The sequence below is a fragment of the Acipenser ruthenus genome, chromosome 34, assembly GCF_902713425.1.
Source record: "Acipenser ruthenus chromosome 34, fAciRut3.2 maternal haplotype, whole genome shotgun sequence".
Classification (NCBI taxonomy): domain Eukaryota; kingdom Metazoa; phylum Chordata; class Actinopteri; order Acipenseriformes; family Acipenseridae; genus Acipenser; species Acipenser ruthenus.
In genome coordinates, this window is record NC_081222.1 from 12278694 (window position 1) to 12299524 (window position 20831).

General features: G+C 44.7%; 1 protein-coding gene across 8 annotated transcripts in view; it reads left to right on the plus strand.

The window, feature by feature from the left end:
- LOC117409822 (dynamin-2) overlaps nucleotides 1-20831 on the plus strand; it is a 66169-nt gene that overhangs the window by 13861 nt on the left and 31477 nt on the right. For 4 of the 8 annotated variants that reach the window (XM_059006977.1, XM_059006973.1, XM_059006971.1 and 1 more), the window contains exons 2-13: nucleotides 731-804; nucleotides 2480-2629; nucleotides 3475-3678; nucleotides 4924-5022; nucleotides 6195-6355; nucleotides 7341-7483; nucleotides 8721-8856; nucleotides 10046-10113; nucleotides 13221-13359; nucleotides 15808-15894; nucleotides 17005-17075; nucleotides 19954-20005. In XM_059006977.1, the coding sequence (XP_058862960.1) occupies nucleotides 731-804; nucleotides 2480-2629; nucleotides 3475-3678; nucleotides 4924-5022; nucleotides 6195-6355; nucleotides 7341-7483; nucleotides 8721-8856; nucleotides 10046-10113; nucleotides 13221-13359; nucleotides 15808-15894; nucleotides 17005-17075; nucleotides 19954-20005 (1384 nt within the window). Of the gene's footprint in view, nucleotides 1-730; nucleotides 805-2479; nucleotides 2630-3474; nucleotides 3679-4923; nucleotides 5023-6194; nucleotides 6356-7340; nucleotides 7484-8720; nucleotides 8857-10045; nucleotides 10114-11375; nucleotides 11515-13220; nucleotides 13360-15807; nucleotides 15895-17004; nucleotides 17076-19953; nucleotides 20006-20831 lie in introns of all 8 variants that reach the window. The other 4 variants (XM_059006974.1, XM_059006972.1, XM_059006970.1 and 1 more) reach the window with 1 other exon arrangement.

Sequence of the window (20831 nt, forward strand, 5' to 3'; positions counted from 1 at the left end):
TATCTCCAGAGAAAAGGCACATTGCAGCCTTTTGCCTGTCGCTGATAGAGTGGGCTGCTCCAGCCACGCTCCGCCCTGTGTCTTCTCGTTTGTAAGAATTCACACAAAACTACAGCTGTGGCCAAAAGTTTTGTATCCCCTAGAATTTTAGGATTGAGACATCATTTAAATAACTATATGAACATAATTTAGATATTTTGTTTAACTTCAAGCAATCAAAGAAACTACAAAATGACATCGCAAAAAATAGTCTACCGGAAGCCATAATAGTAGTACAGTGTTTCATTTCGAAATGTCACATTATTATTAGTTTATTTAGCAGACGCCTTTATCCAAGGCGACTTACAGAGACTAGGGTGTGTGAACTATGCATCAGCTGCAGAGTCACTTACAACTACGTCTCACCCGAAAGACGGAGCACAAGGAGGTGAAGTGACTTGCTCAGGGTCACACAATGAGTCAGTGGCTCAGGTGGGATTTGAACCGGGGACCTCCTGGTTACAAGCCCTTTTCTTTAACCACTGGACCACACAGCCTCCACACATTCTTTCAGTTTATGTCTGTTTTATAGAGCGGTGTGTAATGCAGTATGTTCAGGTAACGTTATTCAGCAGGTTTCATTCCACTTTAAAGCACAGCTGGATATCCAAGTGGCTTCCGTTCGACTCTTGTGAAGAGGAGATATGAGGAGGGAGTTGCCTGATGCGTTTGCTCTGCTTGTGTGTTTCAGGGATTTCCTCCCCCGTGGCTCTGGGATTGTGACCAGGCGCCCGCTCATCCTGCAGCTAATCAATGCAAAAGCAGGTAAAATATCCATTAAATTATTATTATTTATTTCTTAGCAGACGCCCTCATCCAGGGCGACTTACAAGATATCACATTATTTTTGCATGCAATTACATTATTTTGTACACATTATTTTTACATACAATTACCCATTTATACAGTTCGGTTTTTACTGGAGCAATCTAGGGAAAGTACCTTGCTTAAGGGTACAACAGCAGTGTCCTCCACTGGGGATTGAACCCACGACCTTCCGGTCAGGAGTCCAGAGCTCTAACCACTACTCCACACTGCTGCCCCAGCTGGAGTATCAGGTGGAGTCTGGAAATATGGGTTTACAAACGAATGTAGATCAGCTAAATCATCTTCATGTTAGTAAGCGTCGACACCACCTAATGTTTATCTGGCAGGACGCCTTTCCCCAAGGTGACTTACAGGGGTTACAGGGCAGTGCAGGGTTACAATGCAAGGTCAGTATTTAAACACAGTATAGTATACAGCAAGTGCAAATTCTACCATTAAAATACAATATGAAAGAAGTTAGGATTGCAACAAGTTATAGCTACAGTGACACATTAGCAGTGCAATAGTGCATCAGCTGAGGATCCAGTAACGTGGTGCTGAGGTCAGGTGAAGACAGTGCAGAGCAGGAGGGGCGGATCAGGAGATCTACAAGAGCAGTCTTCCTCCTGTAAAGACACTTCAGTCGATCTAGCCTGTGTTGCATGTATCTACAGCAGGCAGCGAGAGCTCGGTATTATCTAAATGAAAAACAACAAAGAAACTAGTCCAGCGATTGCAACCCTACTAATGATAAGGGGAGCAAAAACTCAGAGAACAGGGCTCCCGAGTGGCACATCCAGTAAAAGCACTCGCTAGAGTGCAGGATGCGCTCTATAGCCTGGACGTCGCCGGTTCGAGTCCAGGCTATTCCACAGCCGACCGTGGACGGGAGCTCCCAGGGGGCGGCGCTCAATTGGCCGAGCGTCCGGGGGGAGGGAGGGTTAGGCCGGCCAGGGTGTCCTCGGCTCACCTCACACCAGCGACCCCTGTCGTCTGGCCGGGCGCCTGCGGGCTTGCCTGTAAGCTGCCCAGAGCTGCGTTGTCCTCCGATGCTGTAGCTCAGAGGCGGCTGCACGGTGAGTCTGCAGAGTGTAAAGAAGCGGGCGGCTGACGGCACACGCTTCGGAGGACAGCATGTGTTCATCTTGGCCCCTTCCGAGTCAGCGCAGGGGTGGTAGCGGTGAGCTGAGCCTAAAAATAATTGGGCATTTCAAATTGGGGAGAAAATAATAAAAACTAATTGGCAACGACTAAATTATTAAAAAAAAACAAAAAAAAAACCTCTGAGAACGGAAATTATTATTATTATTTGTTTATTTAGCAGACACCTTTATCCAAGGCGACTTACAGAGACTAGGGTGTGTGAACTATGCATCAGCTGCAGAGTCACTTACAACTACGTCTCACCCAAAAGACGGAGCACAAGGAGGTTAAGTGACTTGCTAAGGGTCACACAATGAGTCAGTGGCTGAGGTGGGATTTGAACCGGGGACCTCCTGGTTACAAGCCCTTTTCTTTAACCACTGGAACACACAATTGAAGCCACTTCCTTTGTAAGTGAGTGTGCGGGCTGCAGATGTGCTCGCCTTCAGCGCGCTGGGATCACGCTGGTGTCTTGCTGTCTCGCTCACAGAGTATGCCGAGTTCTTGCACTGCAAAGGGAAGAAGTTTGTGGATTTCGAGGAAGTCCGGCAGGAGATCGAGGCGGAGACGGACAGACTTACCGGCACAAACAAAGGAATCTCATCCGTTCCCATCAACCTGAGGGTCTACTCCCCCAACGGTAAGAGGAGGGGCTTCGTATCCATGACAACAGTCCCGAGAGTTCAGTCTGTTCAGAATAAGAGAGACAGGGTAGCGGGGGCTTAATAAGTTTTTATAAAGTTAACCCAAGGGGCTGCTTCAGATTCAGAGAGTATGATGAGAGAGCAGAATTGGGAGCTGAAATGCTTGGAATATCAGATAGTGGTAGCATCATAAACACCAGATACATTAAAAAAAATACATTCTCTGACCTACGGATCATTCATGTTGTTTGGTTTCCAATTCTGAAATATTAAACTGAGCTAGTAAAGGGTCTGTATACAGTAACATATAGGAGTCTTACAGTTTCCTGTCAACACGACCTGACGGTGAATTAAACAAACAGTGAAATACTGTATAAGGGAGCTCTGTATCCAGAGTACTGAACTTTGAACTTGCTAACATAATTTTTTATACATATAGATCTTCAGTGTACTTCAGTAGGCACCAGACACGTTCTTTTATTATTTAATAGATGATGATTATTCGAATCAGCTCTCCACAGGTGAGGATCTGGCTGATTTACCGTTCCGAGTGAAACGAGTGAAGAAACAGCTGCTGGGGTTCGTGTGGGTTGCTGTTCTCCACGGAGTCTCAGAAAAGCAGCGATTGTCACAAACCCAAGCAGCTGTTTCTTCACCTGTTTCGCTTGGGTTGGTAAATTAGCCCGATGACCCTCGCCTGTGGAGAGCTGGATCCCAATACTCTAATGACCGCACTAATTGTAACTGACCGCTTGGGACTTCTGAAGGGCACTCTTAACGCTGTGACGATGTGCAGGTACACACCCAGCCTCTCTGTAACGCAGCTCTCTGTCCTGTGCAGTGTTGAACCTCACTCTCATTGACCTGCCTGGGATCACCAAGGTGCCTGTGGGAGACCAGCCGGTGGACATCGAGCACCAGATCAAAGACATGCTGCTGCAGTTCATCAGCAGGGACAGCTGCCTCATCCTGGCTGTCACCCCGGCTAACACCGACCTGGCCAACTCCGACGCGCTCAAGATCGCCAAGGAGGTGGACCCGCCAGGTACAGTCTCAGAACAGAATCTCCGTTACACGTTCCTCTTGAAATTCTGTAGCGTCTCCAATCAGAATCTCCTTTACACGTTCCTCTTGAAATTCTACAGCGTCTCCAATCAGAATCTCCGGGACACGTTCCTCTTGAAATTCTAGTGACTTCCCTGGTATTATTATTATTATTATTATTATTATTATTATTATTATTATTATTATTATTTATTATTTACAGGACCCTGGTTTGTACAAAGTGAAGCCCGGGGACTATCATCATTTATCATAAAACTAACATGAAGCTACTCTGAACGACTGATCGACTCCTTCAGTTTATTTTTTTAAGTCTTTTAATAAATCTTTACGTTATCAAGGGATTCAGGAAGTAAAATCAAATGTCAGCAGCTGCTTCAGCTAAATATACAGACAGGAAATGACATGCTTTTGTCCATAAAACAAATTAAATAAACACCTGCCATAACACTGTCAGTAGGGTGCAGGGTGTAGGTCACGGATTTGAAGCGATTGTCACTTCGTCTTTTTTTCAAGTTTCATCGAGGGGGGAAAATGGCCAGCATTTTAACTGCCTTCCTTGTGAAATAGTATTATTATTTATTTATTATTTATTTCTTAGCAGACCCCCTTATCCAGGGCGACTTACAATTGTTACAAGATATCACATTATTTTTGCATACAATTACCCATTTATGCAGTTGGGTTTTTACTGGAGCAATCTAGGTAAAGTACCTTGCTCAAGGGTACAGCAGCAGTGTCCCCCACCTGGGATTGAACCCACGACCCTCCGATCAAGAGTCCAGAGCCCTAACCACTACTCCACACTGCTGTGGAAAAGGCACAATATTTTGTGATTGTTTTTCTTTTTTTTTATTCTAAAAGATGATACCTGGGTAAAGAAATCAGATTGCAAGCCATGCTTTCTGATCCCCTTGTTTAGCTGGTGGGTGAAATTGTCCCTCATCCCTTCAATGGCTTCTTTACTGTGATTAAGCAACCAGCTGCTTCCCCGACTGACTGACATGTTTTTACTAAGAGTCGTGCTGTCAGGGCCGCGCAGGCTGCTGGCTGTGCTGGAGACTTCACAGGGAGCGCCTGCGCTGGGTTAGGGAGGTGAAACCCACAGAGATTGCACCCGCGCTACAGCGGACCCTACTGGCATGATAGTAACTGGAGATTCGAAACGAGGGAGAGGGAACAGAGGGAAATGGACATGTTTTGAAATGTCTTTTTTTCGATTTTTCAGGCCTGAGGACCATCGGAGTGATCACAAAGCTGGACTTGATGGACGAAGGGACCGACGCGCGAGACATCCTGGAAAACAAGCTGCTGCCGCTGAGGAGAGGTGGGGTAGAGACTCTTTAGAGGACTGCGCTTCAGTGCCGGGGAGATACTTCAAAATCCTCTTGGAAACGAATTTCAGGCCAATCGCATGGATGTTGAACGTCTTTGTTGTAGTTGTTTTATATTCCTTTGGGGTGAGGCGTATATTGAGAACCAATCGTGTTAATTGCGATGGAACTTGGTACGGGCACTCCTTTGGTTTTGGAAGGCAGCAGAAACTTTGTTTCTTTTGCGAATGTCTCGTCCTCCAATGTCAGCTCCTTTCTCATGAATTATAAAACACAGGAGCTCTGCAGTAATGTGATGCACTGTTTGAAAGAGGACAGGTTTGTGAGCCCGAGGGAAGCTGGAGAGTTTAATGTTTCAGTGCATTCACCCCCAGAGACCAGAAAAGCATGAGCTGAAACAGGAATGTTTGGAGGCTGTTTGTAGGGATAGGAAGCAGTTCTTAGGATCCGATATTCTTAGAGATAGCCATAAGTTACTTTTAATTTGCACTGTGAAATACTGCAGTGGAAATGCTAAGCATACCGTGCATCATTCAATACTGATGTTTTAAGATGGAAGTAAACGTTTGACCTAAATTTTAAACAGACTGCCTGATCTTATTTATAGTAAATGTTATCACCGCACCCGCCCATAACAGCAATACCACATCCACTATCAACAATTTTTATAAATGAGGGTTTTCACATTTCTTTTAATGGTTTAAGCAACACTATTGAATCAGGTGCTAGGAAATCTGCTTTTATTTAAGCTGCCCAAGTGTGTAGGATGACTATAGAGGAGCTGTAAGGGAAGAACACTTTATTTAACATGAACAGCAAAGCCAAGAAAACATAAAAGGAAGCGCGTTTCAAACTCTGGTTAGCACGCCTTTAAAAGGGCACGTGCTCATGTTTCTTGAATAAAAGAAAGTTGGATTTTAAAACCATGGCTGGCTCGCCTTAAAGGCGGCTGGTGACGTCTGCTAAGGGAAAAGAAAATGGGACAGGGACAGATTCCAAATTCCAGTGTACAATACAGTCTTCAAGAGGGGGAAACCAGTGACGTAATGGGTTTGTAAAGGCGAGTTTCTCAACCCGTTTCATATTGCTCTGTGTCTGTGCAGGCTGTGTTAAAGGCGAGAGTTTCTAGCCCTGGTTTGTAATGTATTGCTGTGTGTTTCTACAGGCTATATCGGAGTTGTCAACAGGAGCCAGAAGGATATTGATGGCAGAAAGGATATCCGGGCTGCCATGGCAGCAGAGAGGAAGTTCTTCCTCTCGCACCCGGGGTACAGGCACATGGCAGAGCGCATGGGCACCCCTCACCTGCAGAAAACCCTCAACCAGGTACGGACGCCCCCTGCTGGCACAGCCAATCAGCAACACGCGTCAGATGACGTTTCACTGCTAGTCTTTTTTTTTCCCCCTTTCTGATATTTACCCCGGGACAGTGCTTTTGAGCCCTTTTTAAAAAGCCCAATTTGTCTTGCATTGCAGCCCTTCTTAAACCGTGTGCAGGCTTCAGGTTAACTTTACTACCAGCACATTGGAAGAGTAAACTCAACTCTGAGTCCCCAGACAGTTCACTCAGTGCATTACTCATCTGCTTATCATTGCTGGAAACGTTTGTAGTGGAGGCTGCTGTCTGTGTGTTTGTGGTCCTTTTAGTCTCGTGTCTAGAGAGAGGCTTCTTCAATGGTATTGAAACTTGTTGAGGACATTCCCTCGATCAGTACAGTAGTTCTCAGAGTGGGGGCAGTCCAAAGGTTTCTGGGCGTTGTCCAATCAAACTCAGACCTACTATAATGGCTGCAATGCAGTAGCTTGCCTTATAAATAGACTTGTTCTTAAAGTTTAAGAATTGCAGCTTTAGTGCACTTCCTGTTTTTACTGATCGAATGTGGGAACCAGTATTTCTTATTTAGTACCACGTCAGTTTTTGATTTGCATGTACAGCTATGGGCAGAAGCTTTGCATCACCTTCTAGAAGGAACTAATTTTGCATGATAAAGTCGAACGAAACCCGCTGAATAATGTTACCTTGACATATTGAATTGCATACCGCTTTGTAATTTTCCATAAACTTAATAAAAAACAGACAATTTAAAAAAACATTTTGAAATCTAACATGACATACTGTACTACACTTACGGCTTCCGGTAGACTTTTGCAAAATCATTTTTGCAGTTTCTTTGATTACATGAAGTTAAATAAAAGATTTAAATTATGTTCATATCAGTTTTTTTTTTTTTAATGTCTCAATCCAAAAATTCTAGCTGATGCTAAACCTTTGGCCAGAGTTTTTTTTTTAAAACACTGTTTATCTTTGTAGCAACTGACCAACCACATTCGAGAGACTCTGCCTGCGCTGCGGAATAAACTGCAGAGTCAGCTGCTGTCACTGGAGAAGGAGGTGGAGGAGTACAAGAACTACAGACCCGACGACCCCACCCGCAAAACCAAGGCTCTGCTGCAGTGAGTCCGCATCATCCATACCTGCATTGCATTGACTGAAGCCTTTCAAATCTTAATAGGAGCTGATCTAGCTAGCCCTAACCAATACTGTAAGTGCTACACATAACCCAGGACCAGAGGACACACAGCTGGAAATTAAGTGGAGATTTAGGACAGGGAAGGAGACTCTTCTTCACACAGAGAGTGGTGAGGGGATGGAATGGGTTACCTAGTCATGTTGCTGAAGGAGACTCTTCTTCACGCAGAGAGTAGGGAGGGGATGGAATGGGTTACCTAGTCATGTTGCTGAAGGAGACTCTTCTTCACACAGAGAGTGGGGAGGGGATGGAATGGGTTACCTAGTCATGTTGCTGAAGGAGACTCTTCTTCACACAGAGAGTGGGGAGGGGATGGAATGGGTTACCTAGTCATGTTGCTGAAGGAGACTCTTCTTCACACAGAGAGTGGGGAGGGGATGGAATGGGTTACCTAGTCATGTTGCTGAAGGAGACTCTTCTTCACACAGAGAGTGGGGAGGGGATGGAATGGGTTATCTAGTCATGTTGCTGAAGGAGACTCTTCTTCACACAGAGAGTGGGGAGGGGATGGAATGGGTTACCTAGTCATGTTGCTGAAGGAGACTCTTCTTCACACAGAGAGTGGGGAGGGGATGGAATGGGTTATCTAGTCATGTTGCTGAAGGAGACTCTTCTTCACACAGAGAGTGGGGAGGGGATGGAATGGGTTACCTAGTCATGTTGCTGAAGGAGACTCTTCTTCACACAGAGAGCGGTGAGGGGATGGAATGGGTTACCTAGTCATGTTGTTGAGGCTGAATCACTGGGATCCTTTAAGACCCGACTTGACAAAGTTTTGAGATCAATCAGCTACCAGGAACTGGATGAGCACTGATGGGGATGAATGGCCTCCTCTTGTTCATGCATTTTCTTATGTTCCTATGTAAATCTGCTGGGTGGCCAACATGATCATGTTGGTATTGATTCATAGAACAGAACCTATTAATGACTGTATGAAAAAGATCACGCAAAACAAACCAGAGCGTGATGACCTCTGAAGTCTGTGGCACATTCCACTGCACAGAAGACCGTTTCTGTCCTCTCTCAAATCAGTACTGCGATGGGGTGCTGCCAAGTTTATTGTCCTGTACTACGGGACAGACTCTCCTTTCATTTTCCAGCTCGGCCCAGGTCAACGAGGCCGTGTTTTAATGCTTTTGTCTTGTCTCTCGCCCTGTCAGGATGGTCCAGCAGTTTGCAGTGGACTTTGAGAAGAGGATCGAGGGTTCGGGAGATCAGGTCAACACAATGGAGCTGTCAGGAGGGGCTCGAATCAACCGCATCTTCCACGAGAGATTCCCCTTCGAGCTGGTCAAGGTACAAGCAGAGGGGCTGTGCACATCCCAGGGGCTGAGGCTCTGGGCAGCAGCATTTTAAAGTGGAATGGGTTACCTAGTCATGTTGCTGAAGGAGACTCTTCTTCACACAGAGAGTGGTGAGGGGATGGAATGGGTTACCTAGTCATGTTGCTGAAGGAGACTCTTCTTCACACAGAGAGTGGTGAGGGGATGGAATGGGTTACCTAGTCATGTTGCTGAAGGAGACTCTTCTTCACACAGAGAGTGGTGAGGGGATGGAATGGGTTATCTAGTCATGTTGCTGAAGGAGACTCTTCTTCACACAGAGAGTGGTGAGGGGATGGAATGGGTTACCTAGTCATGTTGCTGAAGGAGACTCTTCTTCACACAGAGAGTGGGGAGGGGATGGAATGGGTTACCTAGTCATGTTGCTGAAGGAGACTCTTCTTCACACAGAGAGTGGGGAGGGGATGGAATGGGTTACCTAGTCATGTTGCTGAAGGAGACTCTTCTTCACACAGAGAGTGGGGAGGGGATGGAATGGGTTACCTAGTCATGTTGCTGAAGGAGACTCTTCTTCACACAGAGAGTGGGGAGGGGATGGAATGGGTTACCTAGTCATGTTGCTGAAGGAGACTCTTCTTCACACAGAGAGTGGTGAGGGGATGGAATGGGTTACCTAGTCATGTTGCTGAAGGAGACTCTTCTTCACACAGAGAGTGGTGAGGGGATGGAATGGGTTACCTAGTCATGTTGCTGAAGGAGACTCTTCTTCACACAGAGAGTGGTGAGGGGATGGAATGGGTTATCTAGTCATGTTGCTGAAGGAGACTCTTCTTCACACAGAGAGTGGGGAGGGGATGGAATGGGTTACCTAGTCATGTTGTTGAAGGAGACTCTTCTTCACACAGAGAGTGGTGAGGGGATGGAATGGGTTACCTAGTCATGTTGCTGAAGGAGACTCTTCTTCACACAGAGAGTGGGGAGGGGATGGAATGGGTTACCTAGTCATACTGTTGATGCTGAATCACTGGGATCATTTAAGACCCGACTTGACAATTTTTTTAGATCAGTCGGCTACCAGGAACCAGACGAGCGCTGATGGCATGAAAGTTTCTTTTAACAGGGCTGAAGTCGCCAGGTTTGCATTTATCTCCTCGTATCAGTCTGTTCCAGTCTTGTGAATTGTATTGTCTTGGTTTTCTTAGATGGAATTTGACGAGAAGGAACTCCGAAGGGAAATCAGCTATGCAATTAAGAATATTCACGGTGTCAGGCAAGTATCCTAAAGATTCTTTCTACTTTTTTTTTATATTTATAATAAACAGAAATATTGTATTTTGCATTCTTTCTCCTACTTAATGACTAAATTCAAAATGTGCAACTACAAAACAATAAATAATCAGTCTATCAAAACTCGGTGCTTAAAAATGTAATACTATAAAAAAAAAAAAAAATGACTATCGTTTAAATATAATACACTTGAACAAGCATCACTACGACCCACCACCTCCCAGTCCACTACCACTAACCAATGTGCTCCTCTGTTTTCCCTGTTTCTCTGTCGGTTTTACATCTGTTTGTCTTCATTTGTTCCAGGTTCCGCACAGTACATAACCTGTTGAGCCGGCTATGAACTAGTTAAAAGCCTGGCTAGTCAAACTCTCTTTGTGTCTAACCTTCCCTTTTTTCAGGTTGTTTAGTACAGCACACTACACTACGATACCAGTGTGATTTTATATAGCGCCTTTCACGCCATGGCGCCCCAGATTGCGCGGCACGACGTTACAAACAAAACGACGAGAGCTCGTATGCACAACGCGTTTCTCCTTTAGTCAGACTGACTTGCTGAGCAGATTTCTAATGAATTTTTGTCGTTCTGTTTTAAAATGTTGTTTTGTGAAGCAGGGCAAAATAACTGGGACTGATTTGCTCCACAGTCGTTTTAGGAACACAGTTGAACACGTAAGAAAAGTTCGGGAACGAGAAAAGGCCTTTCAGCCCCTCAAGGCTCATCCCTTGTTAGCGCACCATTCTCCTCTACTGGGGGGGAACTCATTTAAAAGCACAGAATCTCGTCTTTATTTAAATGTTCCCAGTGTTTTAGATCCCACTGCTTCACCTGGTGGGCTGTTCAACACAGTACTACACTACACGCTACTACAAATGAACAAATAACCAGGACTAGATTAAAGTAGAATACCTTTCCTTTGGACGGAACACAAAGCCACCGTTCCTGAAACAGCGGCTTGAAACCTGGTTCCAGGAGACCTAGTTTGAGGTTGCTGTATCAAACCCACCCAAGTCTCCCCTGGTGTGCCGCACAGCGGCCAGAAACCTAGTCTCCTGAAACCAAGTTCCAAGCCACAAAGTGTCTCCGTGTACCCCCAGCTTTTCTCCAGCTCACATTTGAAGATGTCTGTGTGCGTTTCATTTTGTGTCTGTAATGAGTTATAAATGTGATTTCTCCCTTTTCATCTCTCCCCTGCCCCCCCCCCCCCCCCCCCCCCACGCTCCCCTCTCTCTTCTCGTGTTCAGAACCGGCCTGTTCACTCCAGACCTGGCTTTTGAAGCCATCGTCAAAAAGCAGATTATTAAACTGAAAGAACCATGCCTGAAATGCATTGATCTGGTCATTCAGGAGTTGATCAATACGGTCAGGCAGTGTACCAGCAAGGTATTGGGAGACGGCGTTCACCCGACCGGACGCCTGCACTTCTGCAGGGCTGCACAGCGAGAGACACACTTTGGAAGGAAGCTGGTGTAAAATCCTCATTGAAATACCGTTGGACAGCTAAAAGTAATCTCACATACTGCCTGGTCACTAGAGCAGGACCAGACTTTGGATTAGGCATCGCCCCTGAAATAGAGACTCTATTTAACTTGATCCCTGCAGCACAATTGCAGATTGTGTGTCAGATCAGCGAAACTCTCCTTGCTTCTTTCCAGTGTGTCTCCGCACAGCGTGTCTGTGCTGCTCTGTGCGTCAGTGCTCTGCAGGGGCATGGAGTCTGTACTGTAGTGTGCACTGAAAGAGTGGTGATACTGTCTGCTTGGCGTATGCGATGATCACACTCCCAGCTGAACATGCTTGTTTCTGAAGTTCCTTCTTGGATAGTTCTAGAGCATTAGGGTTGGCACGTGCCAGCTGAGTTAGTCTGTTCACTTTCATTATCGATACCCTCGGGGAGGCATTGGGGGGGATTGTAGGTATTTGGGTCACAAACTAAGAAGGGACAAGTGGTTTTAAAATGAGGAATTTGGATCACAAGTGACGACCGGATATGAAATATTCGCCATGGAAGTTGTTTCACCTCTATATCATAGGATGGGCTGTTTTTTTTTTCCACTGTGAAAAATTGCTTTTCGCGGTTTAAAAATAGATTTCAAGATTAAACATTATATTTATTGAAGAAAAAAATAGCCTTTGTCACCTTTAAAAATGGATCGTTTTCTCTAGAGTTATTATACAACAAATGTTTGCTAAATATTTAAATGCTGACTTGAAGAAACAGTAAGTGCTGAATTGTAGAATATTTTACCATCGGTGAATTAGCACAGATTTTCAAGAAATTGTGCAGCTCTGTGCAGCGTGTTCAGTCATCAACAAACCAGTTGCACCAGTTCCTAATGCAAACGTTTGCTGTATTTATTTTTAAGTGAAAATGTGTTAATTGAAGACATTGACAGACTTGTAGTCGAAACGTTTTCTCGTTGAATTTGAAGTTTGTTTCAAAATGACTGTAATGTTTTATGTATGATTCTGTTTAAAGATGGCGTTCACATTCGTAAACGGATGCACATAACAGGGCCTACGTAGGATTCGATGAGAAAAAAATTCTAAATAAAGAACAATGAGGCAAAAGACAAGTAAATTTCATCGCTGGTCGTCACTTGAAGGCAAAAAAATTCCCATCTTCGAGACCCTTGTCTTTTCAGTGCTGTTTCTAAAAGAAAGATACCTTTTCTCCTGCGTTCAGGGCCTGTATAGGGTTAATCCAGTCAGCTGTGTTGAAATATAAAAACACAGTGAAACTGGTGGAAGCCGTGGCCAGTGGTTTTGCAAGGTCTGTGTAAACTGGTGGAAGCCGTGGCCAGTGGTTTTGCAGGGTCTGTGGATATGTAGGGTTAGGCTCAACCAAAGAACTTTAATGAAGCAAGCATCCTGCATGTGTTTTCATTAATTTTGCACGGACTGGCGTAAAACTAATTGAATTCATTGTTTTGTCTTGACCTCTCTCTCTCTCTCTCTCTCACTTTGTTTTCTCTTTCTTTCTTTCTCTCACTCTCACACGCCCCGCGTGCCGTATGTCCCCCCCCCATCGTCGTCCTCTCCTCCCCCTGTCTCTCACTCTCTCTGCCCCCCCCTTTCTCCACGTACAGAACAGGGCTTTTCACTCCTGACATGGCGTTTGAAGCCATAGTGAAAAAACACATTCTTAAGATGAAAGAGCCCAGTTTGAAATGCGTTGATCTTGTGGTGTCTGAGCTGACAGGCTTAATCCGAAAGTGTACAGAAAAGGTAATGAAGGAACACAAATGAGAATTAAAAAGAATACCCCAAAAATACCTCTTTCTTTCCCTAACAAACCAATGTTAACCCTTGTACTGTGATTTTAAAAAAAAGAAAAAAAATCTCTGGAGTTTAAAATATAAATAAATTGCACAGTGATGACACAGTACAAGGGTGAACCCGTCTCTGTTTTACCCAGACCTGTCTCCCTTCCCCTTATTCACGCTTCAAGGTGATGCATTTATCACACCTCGGGACCATTTCACATATTTTTTTCAAGACTAGAGGTGGGGATTGCGTTGCCCGTGTTTCCTCTCTCAGACCTCTTACTTACTAAATACCCCGGTATCTCTGAATAGATAACCATCTCCTGTTTAAAAATATGCTGAATATTTTAATTATTGTTATTATTATAATTATTATTTATTTCTTAGCAGACGCCCTTATCCAGGGCGACTTACAATTCTTACAAGATATCACATTATTATTTTTACATACAATTACCCATTTATACAGTTGGGTTTTTACTGGAGCAATCTAGGTAAAGTACCTTGCTCAAGGGTACAGCAGCAGTGTCCCCCACCTGGGATTGAACCCACAACCCTCCGGTCAAGAGTCCAGAGCCCTAACCACTACTCCACACTGCTGCCCTAATGAGCAGGACATCTCACAGGCAGAATGGTCCCCCGAAATGTTCTCCCTGTTCTAGGAAAGCAGCACAGCTGGGGATGGGGAGTTTATTGCTGGATAACTTCACTCGGACTCCTTGCTCACTAAATATCTTGGTATCCCTCAATAGAACATGGTGTATTCAGAGATAGCAGGGAGTTTTGTAAGTAAGGGCTCTGAGTGAGGAAGCACGGGCAACGCAATGCCCAGCCCCAGTCTTGCTGGAAATAATTTGCTGTTTCCAAACTTTTGATCGCTTCTGTAAATTGGCAGATCATTTAGCAGGTCTTCCTAGAAGACATTTTCAATTTTTTTTTTTTAGCTTTAAGGGGAAAAGACAACAGGTCCTGCTTTGAGGGCTGAGTAATTGGAATAATTCATAATCACAATCTGGAAGCTGTTGGCTATACTGTAGCACCCCCCCCCCCCCCCACCCCCCCACCCCACCCCCTTTTATAAATTGTGAGTCGTTCGCTTCCGATACTGGAGTGTGAGAGAGGGGGTGCAAAGCAGAGACTAGAGAGAAACGTACTGGTAATATGAAACCCTAACTCTGCTTTCCTGTCTAACGTGATGCTCACTGCCTGTGCTCCGGCTGCACTGCTGCACGCACTAATGCTCCAGTTAACGGGGTTTTTCTGGCTTTGTGATGTCATAAACAGTCCATTTACAGCAACCACTGATCTAGGGTTATTTTATAATCCGATATTTAAAGACAGATAAACTGGAAGTGGCTCCGAGTGTCTCGGTTTGACTGCCTCGTACTTTTTTATGATGTTTGCAAGCAGTTCTGTGCTGTTTTATTTTATTTTTATTATTTATTTATTTTTTTTAAAGTGTTAAGATCACTAGTGGTTGGTTTCAACAATGGAGGGGACACTTTCTGTAGCTGGGGCATGCATGAGTAAAATTAAAAACAAACGCTCATTTGATTCAGATTGGCGCCTCTCTGCGGTCTTCGGAGGACCGGAGGGGGTATTTCGCAGCCGCTCGACGACAATCAGATCCCAGTGTGTGCACATAGAAAATATTCTTTATCGTATTGAGACCAGAGACGTCGGAAATGGTGTCACGCTTGAGAAATTTAACAACGAAAAGAACAACAAATGATAGAAATGGTTCTTTACTACCGGGCTCTGCTTTCTCCTCTCTGCTTGAGATCACCCACAATGCATTGCACGCCAACGCTGCCTCGGCTGGGTCCTAGCGGAGACTCTATACTGACCAGTGATTATACAAATAAATTATTGAGAAATTCAGTACTGCTGCAAAGTGAGGGGGGCCATGTTCCCCGTGTCCCCTGTTTAAATTACACCTCTGAAAGTGACTCGGTTCAGGAGCTGCTCTTCATATAGACAGCGCCATCTAGTGCCACAGCAGTGTACTGCCAGCAAAACAAAAGGAATCTTGAATCCAAAGTGGCAGACCACTGCTGCCGGCTCTTTTGATAAAGACATTTTGGCTGATCCAGCCTCTTATATCAGTTGCAGACAGCTGGAACTGCAGAGCAGCTCCTGAACTCTGAAGTGTTGGGGTAAATGGAGTAAGAATCGCTCGGAGTGATTGCAAACATCATAACATGGTTAGGGTGCAGGGTGTGCCTTTTTAATGAAGCGTATTAAAATGGAGTAACTCTTTAGAAATCCACGAGAATGGATGGCTCTAGCGCTGGTTGCTGTCGGGTGGTCTGCATGTGTGTGTGTGTGAGTTTGCGCTCTCGGAGGTAAAGACACACGCCGCATTGCTCTTTGCTCTCTCTCTCTCCCCCCCCTCTCTCCGCGTTCTCAGTTGGGCTCGTATCCACGGTTACGGGAGGAGACGGAGAGGATCGTCACGACGTACGTCCGGGAACGGGAGGGGAAGACCAAGGATCAGGTGAGTGAACCTCCTCCTGTTTCATCACGCTCCCATGGAGCCTCTCTTCACAGTACATTCATCTTCACCATCCTCTGTGTGGAGTACTGATGACTCCGTGGGGCTCTGGAGACCCCTTCCAGCACCTTGCAGTTTGCCAAAGCAATCTGTCGTGTGGCGTACATGCAATACGCCCACATCCACTGTGTCTCCTCTTGGTCTATTATTATTATTTGTTTATTTAGCAGACGCCTTTATCCAAGGTGACTTACAGAGACTAGGGTGTGTGAACTATGCATCAGCTGCAGAGTCACTTAAAACTACGTCTCACCCGAAAGACAGAGCACAAGGAGGTGAAGTGACTTGACCTCCTGGTTACAAGCCCCTTTCTTTAACCAGCCTACTATAGTGGAAATATCAATCAATCAATCCAATATTTATTACCTTTCATAGAGGACCACCATCACAAAGCGCTGTACAAGATAGTGAGGAACAATTCATAATACATTAAATACAGTGAAATACAGGGCATAGTACATTAAATACAAACAGTAAAATAACTATGCAAATACATTGACGCTGAAATTGATTTATTTATTTTTCATTTTGTATTTTTTTTTTTCAATGATTGTTTTAAGTGTTTTCGTCCTGTTTTGAATGATTTGCCTCTCTTTTTTTACCACTGATTTTTATAATGCCTCCTTCTCATGTCAGGACCCCCTTGTAAATGAGCTCTCTGGCCAAAAGCTTTGCATCTCCCGACAGAATGAACTCCTTCTCCTCCATGCAGCCGAATGAAACCTGCTGGAATAATGTGACGTTAACATATTGAATTACACACCGCTTTGTAGCTTTCCACATACTTAACCGCAAACTGACAACACTTAAAAAATGAGACATTTTGAAATCTAACATGAAATACTGTACTACTAATATGGCATCGCGATATCATTTTGTAGTTTCTTTGACATGATTTTATTTAGTAGGTGATGCAGAACGTTTGGCCAGAGCTGCACATCTGAGGGGTTCAGTCCTGGTTCAGTAAATCCATTTGAAATGGGGTTCGTGCTGCAGCTCTGTGTGCACGAGTCCCGACTCTGTGGTCACTGCCTTGTCTGATGCTTCTTCTAGGTCCTCTTGCTGATTGACATCGAACTGTCTTACATCAACACAAACCATGAGGATTTCATCGGCTTTGCCAAGTACGTACTGCCCCCTGCCCTCTGCCCCTGCCCCCTGCCCTCTGCCCCAGCCCTCAGCCCCTCGCCCCCAGCATGCACACTCAAGGAGCCTGCCCAGCTGGTCTGCTGTTCTCTAACTCTGTTCATTCACTCATTCATTCATTGACTGAAAGCCGATGGAGAGCCTTGACTGACCGTGATGCCTTGCCTTGTGTACAGTGGCGTGCTGGTGACCGCATTACCAGCTAATCGGTCCCTAAGCAAGCATTCAGAAACCATCGATCGCCTCTACAGTCAAACCTCGCTGTCAAGGGGCTGACAAAATGCTACTACCAAAGGTGTAAAGAGTTAATACTGAGGGATTTTGAGTTAAGTTGGATAACTGGTTAGCACAGTGTAGCCGTTCTGGGTGCTTGTTGTGTGTTGTGTTTATAATGAAAATAGTTCTTGCTTATGGTTCAAAGTTTTTTTGTTTTAAGTCAAACGTGCAAATGAGTTGCATCGTTATGCATCCTAGCTTATCTTCTATTAAGTTCTCCCCTGGTAAAGGCACGGCCGCGTGGTGTGCAGGGGGGAGTCACACAGTCAGGGGAGCGCAGGGGTCCCCGAGGGTCTCCCCTGGTAAAGGCACGGCCGCGTGGTGTGTAGGGGGAGTCACACAGTCAGGGGAGCGCAGGGGACCCCGAGGGTCTCCCCTGGTAAAGGCACGGCCGCGTGGTGTGTAGGGGGAGTCGCACAGTCAGGGGAGCGCAGGTTTCTATGTTGTACGAAGTCGCTGGTCTTTGCACCTCTGCGGGTTAGGAAGGCAAAACCAGCGGACCCTACCCAGTGAGCTCAGAGCGGACACCTGCAGGGCTTGTCCTCCAGGGGGCGGTAGCTCGCAGACATCCGCTCTGGAGTTCCTGGGTGTGGAAGAGGAAGCTGGCTTGGTCGTGGGATCGGAGGACGCTCGCTGAACCTTCAGCTGTCGTGAGCAGCTGTGTGGGGGATTACTGCGGTGAGGAGAAAACAAATTATTTGACATTCTAAATTGGAGAGAAAATCGTGGGTAAAATAATTGGGCACTCCAAAATATAAATAGAAAGTCCTTAATTGCGAAGTGGTCTCGAAGCGAGGTTTTACTATTTTTGAAGAAGATTATTTATAATATTTAATAAGCAAGCATTCATGGGTGAAAAAAAAAAACAGGCTAAAGCACCACAAACTTGAGTTTGATTTGAGAATTTTATTAAGAAATCAAAATAAATATATTGTGATATTACTGTAGAATATTATTTTTAGCAAAGAAGACTACTTGGGTAAATGCAGTTGCCAGCAATCCACTGTACATACCTACAGCACACACACACACTTGTGTAGATGTTCACACACACACACACACACACACACTGCTACGGTTTGGAGAAATAGAACTAGCAATTAGAATGTACGGAAGCCTAATGCAAAGCTTGCTAATACTTCCTGTATGCATTAGGGTTGGATGATAATACAATATTTGATTATTATTGTCTAAAAATGATCACGATAATCCCAATTATCTCAAAGGGATTGTAGTTCAAATACCTTTCTAAATGTTCACTCCATGCACACCCGTGCACTAAATCAGCCTCAAATGTGCAGGTTTGAAAGAAACACATGTTTTAGCAATGGTACGACTCTAGGTTAAAGTAAATCTGTTTGCAAGCCATGTGGGGTTGCCTGGATGGTGACACTGTCGTCACCCCTTCTTTCCTGTCGATTTAACCAATCAGCTGCTTCCCTTATTGACTGATCTCCTTTCAGCCAGTAACGTGGCTCAGAAGACACCGCTCAAGTAAAACGAGCAAAGAAGTGAAGCAGGAACAGACTTCCTGGAAGACAAGACAAGCAAACTGAGAACTTTCTTTAACCTCGTGTCGTAAACTGCAAATCTTATGACATGCATTTCTTTCAAAACTGCACATTTTGAGACCTTCAGAGCCAACGCAAGTGTGAAAGGGGTAACATTTAGGGAATGATTTTGTTGGCTACAAGTACTTTTACCACCAGCATCTTTCTGTGGACAGAGGAGTCCCCTGCAGGATGAGAGAGGAACATCTCGGTAGCAGCGGCTCAGATTCGTTTTAGCTTGACTCTCAAACATGATTATCGGTCATCTTTGAGTACAATAAATAATCAATACTTAACAAATTATTGATAATATCACGGTAATCAATTATTGTTCCAACCCTAATGTAAAGTGTGTGCAGGGCTTGAACCTCCTGGGTGTCAGGTATATTATTGAAATGATCAGGAGCCAGGAGTTTGAGCAGGGTTAGAAACTCACACTAGCCCTGCTGCTGCTGCTGCACCCAGTCCTGGGGTTCAGAACTCCCCTTGTTCAAGTATATTATTGAAATGATCGGGAGCCAGGAGTTTGAACAATCAGACCTCTGGTAAATCTGAACCGATGGCACTTCTCATCACAGCACGAACAAGTCTCACCTGAGCCTGACTTTCCTAAATGTAAAGAGAGGAACAATTGATTTAAACTCCTGATCATTCAAATAGTTATTGAAGGTAGTTCTGAAACCCAGGACGAGAGCTAGTGGAAGTTACAAACCCCGACTGCTAAATGTGTGTGTGTGTGTGTGTATTTGTACGCACACTCGCATGTGCGTGTGTGTGTGCTGTAAAGAACAGGTCTAATTGTCTTCTGACATCACTTTCAGTCTAGACTTGCAGAGGTTCAGAAAGCAGGAAGAGAATTTGACGCCAGGTTATCCCAGTGTCAGGTGGGGCTCTCCTCAGCGCTGTAAGAAACGCCTCCCAGTTTTCTCCCATGTCTTTTCAAATAGGAATTCACCCTTTCTCTTTAGAGGGCTCGAGTAGAGAGACACAGAATCACGCCTCTTTTCTTTTGAATTGTTTTCTGATCCAGCGCTCAGCAGAGGAACATGCAGACGAACAAGAAACGAGCCATGCCGAATCAGGTACTTACATCGGAGGGGTGGAAGGGGGAGCCTGCAACTGCTGCAGTCCTCCAGATGGGGGCAGAGTAACACCAAACGGCAACGACAGGAGGACTGTCTTTTAAAATCAGTTTTCTTATATCGGCAAAATTATCACTGGCCCCCGGTTCTGTTCTGTAGATTCTGGCACCACTTCCTTCTGCTGTAGGTCACACGTTCTGATTGTCAGTTAGACCGGAGGTTTTGTACTCCAGCAAGTGCTAGTTGATCAATAGAGATATTCAAACATGTGGCATGTTCTCAAACCTAATACTCAATACATTAACAGCAGATGAGACTCCTGACAGTATCTTAGTTGCTGCTTGTAAATGTATGAAGATTTATTGTATTGTTTGGTAAAGAATCGCGATGACGTTTTGTGAAATTATCATGATTTAATTCCTCAATCTCTAACGCAAAGATTGCAATGCAGCGTGCTGCAGAAAGACGCTCGTCTGAAGAATACATACAGTATTTGGGTGAACCTAGTAAAAGATATACAGAAATGCAGATATTTTTGGTTTTGTCTTAAAATTGGAGTAAATCTGATCAGGAGTCTGGAAGCGGTTAAGTTAAGTGAATATAGAACTCTATCTTAAGGGACCAACAATAATCTTGCTCGTTCAAATAAGAAAATTGATTTTAAAGCTTTGGAAAACGGGGAACAAAGAAACATGCCTGGTTGCAACTAAAATGTCTACAGTGTTGATTTGAAGGTAATAATTTTCAGTTATGGGACATACAGTGGCATCAGAATTCTTTTAATATATAGTTAATATTCGGGGTGTGTACGTAGAGCCAGCATATT